General features: G+C 45.0%; 1 protein-coding gene across 6 annotated transcripts; it reads left to right on the top strand.

Moving 5' to 3' along the window:
* The first annotated feature begins 503 nt into the window (after positions 1-503).
* Positions 504-11,425, top strand: gata3 (GATA binding protein 3). Of its 6 annotated transcripts, none has more exons than XM_050036354.1 (7): positions 504-907; positions 1,057-1,428; positions 2,383-2,916; positions 5,010-5,066; positions 5,224-5,270; positions 7,361-7,486; positions 9,863-11,425. In XM_050036354.1, exons 2-7 carry the CDS (start codon positions 1,194-1,196, stop codon positions 10,163-10,165), a joined length of 1,302 nt encoding a protein of 433 aa, XP_049892311.1. In that variant the 5' UTR covers positions 504-907; positions 1,057-1,193; the 3' UTR covers positions 10,166-11,425. The 6 variants fall into 6 exon arrangements, with proteins under 6 accessions (XP_049892311.1, XP_049892314.1, XP_049892310.1 ...); XM_050036357.1 differs by having other exon boundaries at positions 2,383-2,859; XM_050036353.1 differs by lacking the exon at positions 5,224-5,270 and having other exon boundaries at positions 5,010-5,155.
* The last annotated feature ends 2,976 nt before the right edge of the window (positions 11,426-14,401 follow it).

Genomic DNA, 14,401 nt, shown 5'->3' on the forward strand with positions numbered 1-14,401 from the left:
GCCTGTCACCGCGAGAGGACGCACTGTCACAATTTTAAGAGCGTACATGTCCCGCAACCTGCTATTGGCCCGGAGCAACAGGCTCTGCTGCAGCCTCTCTCTGTCTCTGTGAGTGTGTGTGTGCGCAGACAGTCTGAAATCCTTTTTGATTCCTCGCTACTTTTATTTTAATTTGCAGCCACAGATGCTTTTAAAATAAGTAGATGTTTAATTTTCCTTTTTTAAAATGTGTGTTTGTTAATGTTTTATAGATTTGTTTAGGCTGTTTGCACCATGAGCTCAGGACGCCTCTGTGTTTTCGTGCGTAAAGTTTAATTCTGCGCGCTTAATGGACACATTTTAATAATATCAATAATAATATCTACTTTGGCAAGGTCATTGAAAGAAATCTTGCAGCACTCCTGCATCTCTCCTGGCCCACGTTATATTCAATTAGGGCAGGCCCCTCCCCTTAACTGATGACACTGACAGGCCCTCCTTAAGTTGCGTCGCGCCACAGNAGAGAGAGAGAGAGAGAGAGAGAGAGAGAGAGAGAGAGAGAGAGAGAGCAAGAGAGAGGGGGGAGAGACACAGAGAGGTAGAGCAAAGGGTGAGTGAGCAACAGCCACACAGACGAGAGGGAAAGAGAGAGAGGAGCGGAGTTAATGGAGAGGGCTACAACTGCGCACAAACACAGATTTGATCAGTGAGTTTAACTTGCTGGTGCTGGACAGTGTGCAGTGAAGCCATCCACTGCAAACAAGCCGCGCGCCCGTCGCCTACAAACCTCCTCTAACTTGTTGAGCCGGGCTGAAACAGTTTTATTTTTTGTCAACTGAGAGGAAGAAGTTCAGGAACTCTGCGTGGGACCGGATTCCATTTTGGACGTATTTATATGACAACACCTTTGTTGCATTTGTAATGTGGGGTATGTTTCGTGTTTAAATATCATGTGTTTTTTTTTCTTTCTCTGAAACCAGGGTTAAATTCACTTAAGCGTGCGCCTCGTGCATGTTTCTAGCCGTGCTGCATGTGTTGTGAAAAAATAAGACAATAAATTCTCCTCTCTGTCTCCAGGTGATCGGAAGCAAGCGCGGAACCTGTGGATTTAACAAAACGCACGGATTTGGGACTGATTTCTTTCTTATCTTGTGACTTGTGCCGGTTTGCTTCGGCGTGCATGAACATTTACTAAAGACAAAAAGAGCAAAGCGATGGAAGTAAGTGCGGATCAGCCACGATGGATGAGCCATCATCCCGCGGTGTTGAACGAGCAGCATCCCGGCTCACATCACCCGGGCCTCGGCCACTCATACATGGACCATTCGCAGTATCAGCTCGCTGACGATGTGGATGTACTCTTTAATATCGATGGACAGGGCAACCACGTCTCTCCATACTATGGAAACTCTGTCCGAGCCGTCCAGAGGTACCCTCCTCCTCCACACAGTAAGTAAACGGCCTGTTTAGGCCTTTTATTTAATGATGTGCACATTAGAGCCGTGTGCGTAATCTACCCCTGGATACTCAATTACTGTCACTGTGTTTGGAATTATTTGTATTACCTGACTGTGATCCAGACCAGGTTTCGGTTTTGGCCTGAGTTGACTTCATCTTAAAAAACCTGAGAGCGTAAAGTGTTGTGAAACCACGCCGTAAATATGTATGGTTTACCTCCAGTTTGTCTTTGGTTTCTGTCCACCGCTAATATCACATTCTATTCCCGTCTCAGCTTCACACACACGACGAAAAATATGACATTCAGCTGACTCACATGTCAGAAGTTTTGTCCAAAAACCCGTGCGTAATTTGTCTCCCCGAATCAATCGAGGGTTTAGTTACGGATTCAAACAAACAGCCGTGTTGGCACACAAGTCCCAGATACACCTGGAATATTATGGTGCCGCTCGGCAGCATGTTTTCACTGCTGAGCGCGTTAACAATATTTATCTTTATTATAATATCCTGTTTGGCAGCACGAAGTCATTTGTGGAGTTCCCTTTATTTAACTTCCCCAACAGTCAATCACGACGCTGCTTCTTTTGAGGCTTTTGACTTACAAGTGTCGCGTCGAGGCCTGTTTATTGGAAAAGGTAAAGGTCAAAATTACGCACATGCGACGCCACCTGAAACTCGACATAAGAGAGGATCGAAAGGTTTCTAGACGGCGGCAGTGTCTCGATAGAAAGTGTTTTGAATACGCAGCTGGGGGCGAATTACACCCGGGCTTTGTGTTGGATATTCAAAATAAAACATGTCAGTAAATGTGTGTTAAATCAGTGCGTAAATGTGCGCAGCACGCAGCGCTTGTTCAGGCCTGTCGCTGGACTCAGTTAAATAAATGTATGTGTATTTATTGTTGGTCAGGTTGTGATGTTTTCTTGTGTTTTTGTGCGGCCCCAGGTAGCCAGGTGTGCCGTCCCTCATTACTGCACGGCTCTCTGCCCTGGCTGGAGGGGAGCAAAGGCATCGCCCCGCACCACAGCACTTCTCCCTGGAACCTGAGCCCCTTCCCCAAGAACCCCCTGCACCACGGCTCCCCGGCCAGCCTGTCCGTCTACCCCCCGGCCTCCTCCTCCTCCCTGTCCACCGGTCACACCAGTCCGCACCTCTTCACGTTTCCCCCGACCCCACCGAAAGACGTATCCCCGGACCCGGGCATATCCACCCCGGGCCCCAGCAGCTCCGGGCGGCAGGAGGATAAAGAGTGCATAAAGTACCAGGTGACCCTGGCCGAGAGTATGAAACTGGAGTCATCTCACAGCCGGAGCGTGGCATCAATCGGAGCAGGGTCATCCTCTGCCCACCACCCCATCGCCACATACCCACCCTATGTCCCTGAATACGGCCCAGGCCTCTTCCCACCAAGTAGCCTGATAGGTGGGTCATCTTCTAGTTATGGTTCCAAAACAAGACCAAAATCAAGGTCCTATTCAGGTAGGCGTGCGCTTTTATTACATTCCCTTTTGATCTAACACCATATTCCCCAGATTTGCAGCCTTAATGATCAGCCATGTTTAATCTCATACTAAAAAAAAATGCCCATGAGCAGCTCATCCATCCCTCACATGAACAAGCTCTGGTTTTGGGGCTAAAGGCCAAACAGGTCAACCTGTGTTCAGAACAGGCGCATCAGAATGCCTCAAAGCTTTCTTTCATCACCTGGTCATAATAATAATAATAAAATAACACATTTAATTTCAAAGATTTAAATATATTTAAATAAAACAATTCTAATAAATGTGAATAAATAAATTTAAAATGCGACACACAGCTAGAAATAAAACTCTTCTCCCCAGACTCCGCTGGACATTTTTCCACTCACAGAAATATAACCATCATGACGCAAAGCAGTTCAGAGTTGAATAGATTAATTTAGGTCATTTTTTTTTCCTCCTCTTCCTCCTCTGCACTGACACACACACACACACACACACACACACACACACACACACACNTGGTGGTGCATACGATCCGCAAACCCCTGTCGCCAGGTAACACAAACACACACACACACACACACACACACACACACACACACACACAGAGGGGGGGGGGGGGGGGGGGGGGGGGACAGAGGGGAAGCCAGCTCTCTGGGCTGTGTCGCCCCGTTTATATGTTTAAGATAATCCCATTACTGTCAGACCAGTGCGCGCCACAGTTGCATTGTTTACCCAGCGGTAGAGCACCGGATGCTGCTCGTTCATTCACAGGGAAAAAGCGGCTGAGCCGTCGCCGTGGCAGAGTGCACGAAGCACGGAGGGAGGGGAGCGAACAGAGGCAGTGTGAGAGGGGAGATGTTTCCAAATTGTGAAAAAGGGCGAGGGTAATTATTTTAAAGGTTGCTGCTGCCGCCGCCGCTGAAAAGCAGTTTTTCTGTAATGAGATTAATATCAGCGGCTTTGATGGGGAGGATAGAAAACACTGGATTAGTTGATGCATATCATCGGGATTATTCAGCAGCATACACTTAATGCAAATAAAGATTTTTAATGCCGGGATAATGTGAGATAATGTGCGTTTTTAAAGATATTTCCCGGTTTGTTTAATGAGGTCATCAGCGCACATATATCATGCAAACTATATTTGCGTCGCAGAGGCCTGTTTTCACTCAACTTTGACGCGCAGGATCCACAGTTCCTGTTTGATTTCAGCTGCAAAGGCAACACAGAAACATACTTGATCAGGTGCTTGCATGTCTGTCAAGTCAAAACGCGGTATGACTCGGACTGTGTGTGTGTTTCTCTCCGTGGAGAAGTGTGTGAGTGTGTGTGAGTGTTTCTGCAGCTCGTAAAATAAGAAAAAGGGGAAGTGCGGCTGCATGAAAATGCTAAAAGCTCTCGGCACTGCATAGAAAAAGCCCTGTGTGCGTGTGTGCGTGTGTGTGCGTGTGTCTCTGCTTTCAAATAATCTGACTGTGGCTGCAGCTCCCTTGTTTCAGTTTCAGGGCCCCTTCTGCTCGAATCAAACTGTGAGTGCGCGTCTCACCTGTCGGTGTCACTAGAGAAGTGCCAGTGAAACATGAACACCCCCCTCAATCAATTTAAAACAAAGGGCACAGCCTGTCAGCGCGATACACACACAATTATTATTATTATTATTATTATTATTAAAATGAGAGATTGGCTGATGGAAGAAAAAAAGAAGGCTTGTTTTATTCGATTTATTTTTATTTTTAATTCCAATTTATCACGGAGTAAAATGCATTTTCTTTAGTCTGGAAATCCAAGCACGTAGCTTAAAAATATTGTGCTTTATTAAAAAAAAATAATTGCAAATTGCATTATGGACCTTAACACAACTGCTGCACCAATGTGTGTTATAATCAAATATGTGCTGCATGCTTATATGTGCATTTAAATTATTACTGTTGCAAAGACTGCATGATTTAAATACATATTTTAAATCTAACCTGTTCTGTTTGCAGCACACACTCACTGAGGCTTATTCCCAAAGACCTACTGACCTGGACACTGTGTCCGTGTTCTGTGTGTGTACGTGTACGTGTGTGTGTTGTTGGCTCTTTGCAGAAGGTAGAGAGTGTGTGAACTGCGGGGCCACGTCGACTCCGCTGTGGAGGCGGGACGGTACGGGTCACTATCTGTGTAACGCCTGCGGACTCTATCACAAGATGAACGGGCAGAATCGCCCTCTCATCAAACCCAAGCGGCGGCTGGTACGTCTCCACCACATTTTCTCTATTGATGACATTTCCGTCTCTCTCTCTGTTTTTCCCCTATCCAGGAAGAAGTAGGCCTATTAGCTGCAGGAAATTGACTCGACAAGTGCAGGTCTCTGTTTTTCAGATACTACCATAGAAAAACTGCACAGTATTTTTTTTATATATTTATACAAATGCAATGACGATGCTATTTTTTATTTGCTAAAAAAAATTGTCATTGATTCTGTTCAAACAATAGGCCCCCATGTGTATTTTGGAGATGCATTGCCTCCGTTAAAGAGAGCTGTAGCTTGTGGCTGCAGGCCTGCATTCAAACAAACGCACAGAGCTCCATCGTTTAAATATTATTTTGACATTTCAAAATTTTAAACACATCTGGGCTATTAGAGGCTATTTTTGCACTTCTTCAGGTGGAGCTATTTTTTTGCACTTTGCAGTTATTTCAGGGAAAGCCCCTCTCATCAAAGCTGCATCTCCTTAGCTTTAGAGGAGTTCCCCCTGCCTTCTTATGAAAGCACACACACACACACACACACACACACACACATATTTTAAAAAAAAAAATCTTTCGAGGCAAAGGCTGTCCAGTCCTGCTCTGGACTTCTCCTCCAACCCCTTCGCCTCTCTAATGTGAAAACCCGACTTCCCAGGAAAGGGCTGCCGGATATCTGAGCAGCGCAGATAAGTCGCTTTTAACAACACAGCCCGCTTCCCCAGTCAAAACAGAACAGGCTGCAGCGGAGTCCGAGCCCGGGGCCAGCTCACAGTCACGACTTGAGATTGTTTAATGTTATAATCTCTGCTTAAATGCGCGGGGGTGACCAGGTGGGTAATTGCCACGCCATATTTGATCTTGTTTTTATTTAGGAGGGAAAAAAAATCTTATCTACAGGCCAGAAGTGACATCACAGATTTAGGAGCGAGATATCACCTGGAATCTGATCATGTGCGCACAAATCTGCTTATATTTTAAATTTAAAAGCAGATTATATGAAATTATTTAATTAAAAAAAATGCACTTAATAGACATAATTCCTCCACTCTGATTGGTTATTCACAGCACACAGCAGCAGGGGTTATTAGGCCACCACGTGTGTATAATTGGAAATCCCTCCCCGAGATAATGTAGTCCTTTGCGTTCGCGTGTCCTCTGCGGTCACCTGTCTATCGATTGTTTTTAGAGATTATAACATCAATGTCAAGCCACTGCAGCAAACTGGGGGCTGTGAGACAGGCAGCTTAAATCCATGGGAAGACATGACTTTCACTGTGTCAGGATGAAGGGAGGGTTTTACTCTGCTGGTAGCCTGCAGCGAAGCTAAAAATACACACTTTCTTTTTTTATCATTATTATTATTTATTTATTTCCTTTATTATTATGCTTTTTAATTGGCCACTGCAGGGTTCATTTCACTGCATGAATGTGCTCGTGTTTTCTATCCATGATTTGTGTTTTAAAAATTCATCTTTGAGTCGATTCCAAATCTATATGCCCCTTTTTTCACTTTCATTGTTTAATGTCACGAGGGTGGACATTTAAGACAAGCCTCCGTGGCACAAACACGCACTTTAAAGGGAGAGGGGGGGATTTAATCAGATTTAATAGCTCTCCCATTTCAAGGCACTGCTTTTATGTCTTCTGTAAATATTTATTCTCCAGGAGGTATGTGCTCTATGACGCTATTTTTAGCCTCGAGTGAAAGCAGCTCTGTTTTTGGTATTTCTGTCTTTATTTTAAACTATTTTCAGCTTGTAAAAAAAAATCCTATGGGTGGACATTAGGAGTGTATATATAGACAAAATACTGTTTTTTAAAATTAGCTATGCACAATGCCAGAGTGGAAATAAAGAATGCATTTAATGTGCAATGAAATAAATTAAACGGCTTTTTTTCTGTGATGCATTTAGATGTTTATAAGACGCCATGCATGCAGGGCTGCCACCCTACAACCGTGATGCATTTAAATGCCACATTTTCCCTGGTTAACTTGGGCTACAGTTGCCAAACGCACAAGGAAAACACACATTTCAGTGCGTAAAACATCCACATTTCGGTGCGTAAAAGACGCGTCCTGCAGGAATGGCAGCCCCGCACGTTGGTGCCACATGTCTCAGAATAAACCTCCATGTTGATTGGGTTATTGCGTGGTCATGTGACGTTCTTGTGGCCTTTTTTTTCTTTCCTGTGTTGCTGTACAGTCCGCAGCCAGACGGGCAGGGACGTCATGCGCGAACTGCCAGACGACAACGACGACGCTGTGGCGGAGAAACGCCAACGGGGACCCGGTGTGTAACGCCTGCGGCCTGTACTATAAACTGCACAATGTAAGTAATAAACCTGCATAGGATATATCTCCCTAAAAAGAAAAAGGTCCTGAATATTTTATCCCATCTTCCTCTTTCTGTCTCTCTCATCACGTCCTGCTGGGCACCTCTCCCTCCTCCTCTGAATATTTGATCGGACTTGTCCCTGCAGAGGATTTCCGGGGCACGGTGATAACAAATACTGTAGAATTAATATGATTTATTGGCAGTAAGTGCGAATCTAAAATGTATAAGACCGAAGTGAACTAAGCCCGCAGCCGCCTTGCTTTTGAATATTAAAGAAGGGGGGGCTTAATTAAAATTCGATTAATTTCCAGGCCCCGTTTTTTTTTTCTTCTTATTTCTAGCCTTTTGGTTCCACGCGCGCCAGGGACTTGGAGTCCCCCCTCTGACCACCAATCCGCCTGATTCGTTTTGGGTTGGTTAGCGCCTCACCACATCATTTCACATCCTCAATCTGAAAACCCCAGGGACTCGTTTATCTCCCCCTCTCCCTCCTCTCCTGCTGCACAAAGCTGTCACTTTTAATCAAACAGCCATTGTAGTTGAAACTAATAGTAATAATAAGCAGGCTAACTGCTCTGAGGCCACATGTAGGTAATATCCCCCCCCCCCTCACACTCTGCGCAGACAACAGATAAAGGTTGCCTATATCCCTGTGTGTAAGGGGGGAAGAGTATCCTGCTCTGCTGCCCTGCTTGTCACGCAAGCACTCCCTGTTAAATCATTTTCCCATGTTACTTTTGGCAGATAGTTAGGCGCTGCAGAGGCAGATTCAAGGTTAAAAGGAGAGAAGAATAATATTTCCCACTCACACATTAGCATCTGAACTGACCCCGACCCTGCTGTAATTGTGAAATGAGTTTATTTTGGTAAATCCAGACTTCTGTTGGGGCTTGCTCCCCTTTGAAACAAATTCCACATTCTTCATGGAGAATTTAGCCGCAGCTCGCCTGCATGTGTGCCGTCCCAAAACACCTGATGGTAGCAGCTCATTGTCCCGTAAGGAGCTTGTGGAAACAGAAGTTGCCACAAACATGAGGCCTTGTTAACACCTGAGACAAAGACTCTTTTTAGTAATCAGGGAGGAGGAGGAGGGGGTGAGGTCACCACATGTGAAAGATGTCTTCCTCATCTGTGCATCTGTGAGTGAGGTACAGTGTGTTCAGCTTTGACACCTCCGTACCTCTGGTTTCAGGTGGTTAGCTGCTGGTGTTGGGAGAGAGGATGTGAGGGGCTGCACTGTGTATTCTGCGGTGGTCATTGACTCAAACACTTTGGCTTGGCTTTTGTTTGATGTGCCGGGGCGGCGGCCCGAGCGCAGGCCAGAGGCCCAAGGCTTCCTCTGCGAGACGGTAGACATCTCAGCATCAAAGAGCGCAGGCCTGACCGGCTTTAGGTGGGCGTAGCATGCCTCAGAGCTGGAAGCAAGGCAGAGAAAGTCACCCAGTATGGAGCCACATCTTAGAGAATGAAACCACATCACTAGAGGGAGTGGGGGGGGGAGGGGGAGGGGGGGGGGCACACAGATCTCTGCCCTCTGCTAATCATCGAGGCCACTCTGCTTAAAGAGTCTGTGAAAAATGCCAATGTCTCAGACAGAGCGCGAGAGACAGCGAGCAAGAAATCCCTGCTCCCATTTCCCCGGGAAGAACCGCTCAGAAAGATCAGGAAGCCAGTCGGCCTCATCCACCTCCCCTCATAATCCTGCCCACAGCCGGAATTCCATCATCCAGCTCCCATTCCCGGCTAAAACCTATGCTGGAATATGGCAGCTGGGGCCATTTTGGCCAGGAGACGGCCACGCGGTTGAGGAGGAGGGTGGAGAGGAGGACTTGGCCGACGCCGGCGGTCGTCATGGCCATGTGTCTCTGTGGTCGACATTAGCTGCCAGACCCTTCTCCGTCTCTGTTCTGCACACTCTCCATCTTCCCTCCGTACACCCCCCCCCTCTTCTCCTCCATCTTTCCTTTTTTCTCTCTTTCTTTCTGGCACAGTCGCAGCCTCAGATACAGTTCAGCTTAAATGAATCAACATTTAAATCCACACACACACAAAGAGTGTATAAACAATCTTGTGTTTCAGGATGGGACAGTCAGATTTGCCCGTAATGGGACTCCATTACATATCATTATGTCTCCCAAAAACCCCAAAATCTGCCTCAAAGAAAACTAAAAGCTCCACATTTTCTTACTTATTTTGAAACGTGGTGACACCCTTCACTTACGGGTTTCTTTTTTTATTGTTGCCTAATGTAAGCGTGGCCGCAACGCCGAATGTCTTTATGTTGAACCTGATCCCTATCTCGCATGTGAACACGACGCCGCTGCGACAAAATACTAATGTGCCACCTTCTCTGTCTCCTTTCGAGAGCAGATCAACCGACCTCTGACCATGAAGAAGGAAGGCATCCAGACCAGGAACAGGAAGATGTCCAGCAAGTCCAAGAAGAGCAAAAAGTCCCAAGACAGCATGGACGACTTCTCCAAGAGCCTGATGGACAAGAGCAGCTCCTTCAGCCCGGCCGCCCTCTCCCGCCACATGTCGTCCTTCCCTCCCTTCTCGCACTCTGGCCACATGCTGACCACCCCGCTGACCACCCCCACACCCATGCACCCTTCCTCCAGCCTCCCGTTCGCCCCCCACCACCCTTCCAGTATGGTCACAGCTATGGGTTAGAGCTCCCTGCGCTGCACCGCCCCTGAACCCTCGGCCTCGCCACCACCACACCCCTCGGTACCTCTGCTGACCTGCTTCCATATCCTAACAGACAAATAAACCGCTCCTTGGCCCGACCCAAGCCCCCCTGTCCCGCCACCGAGCTGCGGTGCGACGAGGACAGGCTTTCGGCTCCTTTGTCTCCTCAGTTGTATCTTATTTTTATAAAAATCAAAGTGTACCTCTGCGATGTGAATGCTTTGCAGACATGACTGTGGCGCACTGACCTCCGGAGGGGGGAAAGATTTTGTTTTCCTCCACCCAACGCCACCGCCACCACATTGAGGCTGCCCTCCCAGCCGATCCACATGATAAGGAGCTCCATTTGTGTACAAAAAGCCATTTTTCCACACATCACAAAAACAGACATTGAAAAAAAACTCTGACTCTCCCGAAATTTCCGAACCCCTCTTCTCCACCTTGCACCTGTGTAACAGGAACCCCCCGCCCTCCTCCCTCCCCCCCCCCCCCGCGCCCCTTCTTCTTCTTCTTCTTGCTGGAGATGAGGAGAGACACACGTTGAATATATTTGTACAAATTGTATGAAATACAGTACATTTAATGAAGACTTTTTAATTAAGTTAGAAAAAAAAAGGAAACATGCCCCAGGGCAGCTAACGACGACGAGAAGGGTACGAGTCGCAGCAGTAGGAGAAGAGACCTCCCGCCAGACGAGTGAGGAGAGGACGCCTCTGAGTCCCAGAGGAAAGAAAAAAAAGGGAGGAGGAGGTGAGAAGACGAGAGGGAGAGACTTTTGAGAAAGGGCAGGCCTCGGTTTTCGCCTGCGTGAATTGTGTTGCATTAAGTTTGCAGAGAGTCGGCGGCTCTGGCTGCAGGCGTCTCTCTTCTTTTTCTTTTTCTTTTTGGATGTGCTATAGGTCTCGGGCAATTGGTTTGTGTTGACGCGCGCACGTACACACACACGCACACACACGCACACACACATGCACATTTGAACACCTGAAAGACTTTCTTCCTGCCCACAGATTATATGCATTGTGAAAAAAGTTCCTGTATTTGTTATTTGTATGTATAAATCAGAGTACCAAAAATACGAAATAAACAAAGATGTAGAATTATTTCTTTATGTTATGCAGACTGAATGGTTGTAAAAATTTAATAATAATCACTAGTGTAAAATATGACTGCTTTTTTGTTTCGTAATTTTTTTTTTTCCCTCTTTGAAAATAATAAACTAGTTTAATCTCTGTTGACATGTTAGCGCTGTGGTCGAGAGCCGTCTTTTCTGTCTCTTTCTGCGCCTTGTGATCTCTGACACACACCTTCCCACCCACCACCACAACCACAACCAGCGACACCCCGCCATTTTTTCTCTTCTTCTTCTCCTCTACCAAGCATTCACAGGAACGGCTCTTACGGTCAGTTGAGCACAAACAGGAAGGAGCAGAAATAAACAGTGGCAATGGAGGAACAAATCAAATGGCAGGGTCAGAGAGGCCAGGCCACACAGGCACCGTGGGCTGAAGGGGCTTTTGTCTCGTCCGTACTGATACATAAATACACAGCGGCAGGCATGCAACACTGTACGCACGCATCACACATCTATCAGTCATTTAGCAAAGTGGGATTTATCAGGAAACGGCGTCATTTCACACACTTCCTTCTGATTTCAGATTGCTTATCGACCTTCTCTGACACATGTATCAATGAGATGCTGAAACCTGAAACAATATTTTAAAAAATCAAGCAAAAATAGTCAAATCTCTCAGTTTTAAACCTTAAAAACAAACTTTCTGGAACAATCCCACCGATTAACATCCACTTTCCTGCACAGTGAGCTCACCTCTGCTGCTGAGAAATGACTCAGCAAGGAAAACAAGAGGAACTCTGCTGGTTTCGACCACTCATTAACCACACCGTGGCTTCCCTCATGTTCGCGATCCTGTGACAACCCGGAAGTTATCAGCTCTGCTCAGGATTCCCGCTGCAGAACTCCCAAAAGCCCACAGATCTAATAGTTCTGTGTTTTCAAGGCCGCGGCAACAAAAGCTGCCCACGCGCACCGTGCACTGCAGCCGACATGTGACATGTGACGGAGGGGAAAAAGAAAACTACCTAAGTTAGCTCAGCTTTTTCACAGATCTGACCACCGCTATTATTGTGAGTGTCACACAGAGCTGAAAGAGGGTGCAGGTCAAAGTGCTTTACCCAGTAGAAAGATACACAGTAAAACAACAGGGAGACTAATGGCGTCCAAAAATTAAAAATACAGCAACATAAAGGGCTGGATATTGCGATGATACTGCAGGGTTGACTACTGGTGCTTTCACAGAATATTCACACAATTTTTGACGAACAATCACCAGTAATGTGGATTTAATGACGGGTAAAGTGGGTAAAAGCAAATAATAGAGCAGCTACAGTCTGGTGAAATTACAGCACTTTACTGTGATACAGCCTTTAAAACCAGGAAAAGACGACACTTAAGATATTAAGATATCCAAAATCTACGACAATATTTAGTCTCATATCAAATTGATGGCCCCTATTAGTAGAGAAGGAAAATGCTACAATGATCTGATCTGTCATATTACTGACAAAAAAATAAAGACAAACACTCGCCCTGAATCACAATAACAACACAGGCTGCTGTGCCTCTGCTATGTTACTGATTTAAATAAAACAATTTGCTGCAATGATCCACAGTGAATCACAACTGTGCAAGTGCTTGTAGTGTGGACCAGGGTTATTATAGCTGACTGAAACTAAAACTAGGTGTGGATAAAACATTTTAGGCCGAACTGAAATAAAAATGGACTTTGGGAACAAAAACAAAACGAAACTTAAATTTAAAACTAACCTAAAATAAGAATATACAGGAAATGTGTTTAGCTTTAATCTCAATTTCATCAAATTTTGTTAACACGCATGAGGAAGCATTGCTGCACGTCGACATGAGTGTGAGTAAGCATTGAGTTTGTACTATGATACCATTTCCAAGCTTCTTAAATCTTTCCCTCAACAAACGCCCCCCATATAATAATTTAAAAAAGAAAGGACTTATAAAAAACTAAACTAAAACAAAATATTAATATACAGGAGATGTCTTTAGTCTTTGTCAATGTGATCAAATTTTATCAACACAACAAATAGAAGGAGGTATTGCTGTTCATTGAGACTGAGATATCGACATGACTGTGAGTCAATTATCTCTACTAAACGTTGGGTTTGTATCATAATACCCATCTTGAATTCTTCTTGAACGTTGCCGCCCAAAAATAGCTCCCTATATTATATATATGTATTAAAAAGAAATGTATAAAAAGGTCACTAAAACTAAACATTTCCAAAAAATAAAAAATAAAATTGAACCGAGCAAACCCACTCTGGAAACTAAGTGAAATGATGTAGTGTACTTATAAAACTAACTAAAATGAAATATATATACAGGACATATCTTTAGTCTTTACTGCATGTATTTATTGAGACTGAAATGTCAATTCTCTTTATTAAGTGTTGTGTTTGTTTCATAATACCTGTCCTGAACTTCTTAAATCTTACCCTCAACAAATACCCTCCCTGTGTTATAATAAAAAACTAATAAAACTAAACATTTTTAAAGAATAAAGAGGAACCTGAAATGAGCAAACCCGCTCTGTAAACTAAACTTAATTGAAAGCAAGAATTAAAAATGAAATAAAAATAAAAACTAATGAAAAACACAAAACTATAATAACTCACGAGATTTAGTCAAACAAAGTAAACATCTTTACTTTTACCTGTGAAATCCCTCTGACATCCTGAGCCAAGACATTTTCCTGTTATATTAATGCTGGTACAGACGCTGGGGAGTCATAACATCCAGGTGAATGTTCCCTGACGGGGTCGGGGGTCAGGGTTAGGGTTAGGGTTACCCCTAAAGCACGGGATGCAAGCGTAAATAATAACATGATCCACTGAGGAAGGAAGAAAATATTCTTCTCTGTATTATTTTTCACGGCTGCACATCATCGCTCTCGTTAAGTCGATCCTCTCTTACGCAACATGTATTATTTGTTCTGGTCGCCATTGTTGAAATGTCGCCTGTGGCCTGTAAACTCCGCACAACTCAAACAGCCCCCCCCCACCTTACCCCAAAAAACCATGTGGACTGTTGGGAACCACGTTTCCAATATCGGAATATATTTGCACAAGTGGAATTGCCAAATCCGGCAGGCTGCAGCCCTCTCATGCCTC

Source organism: Epinephelus moara, chromosome 23 (genome assembly GCF_006386435.1).
Source record: "Epinephelus moara isolate mb chromosome 23, YSFRI_EMoa_1.0, whole genome shotgun sequence".
In the NCBI taxonomy this organism is placed as follows: Eukaryota; Metazoa; Chordata; class Actinopteri; order Perciformes; family Serranidae; genus Epinephelus; species Epinephelus moara.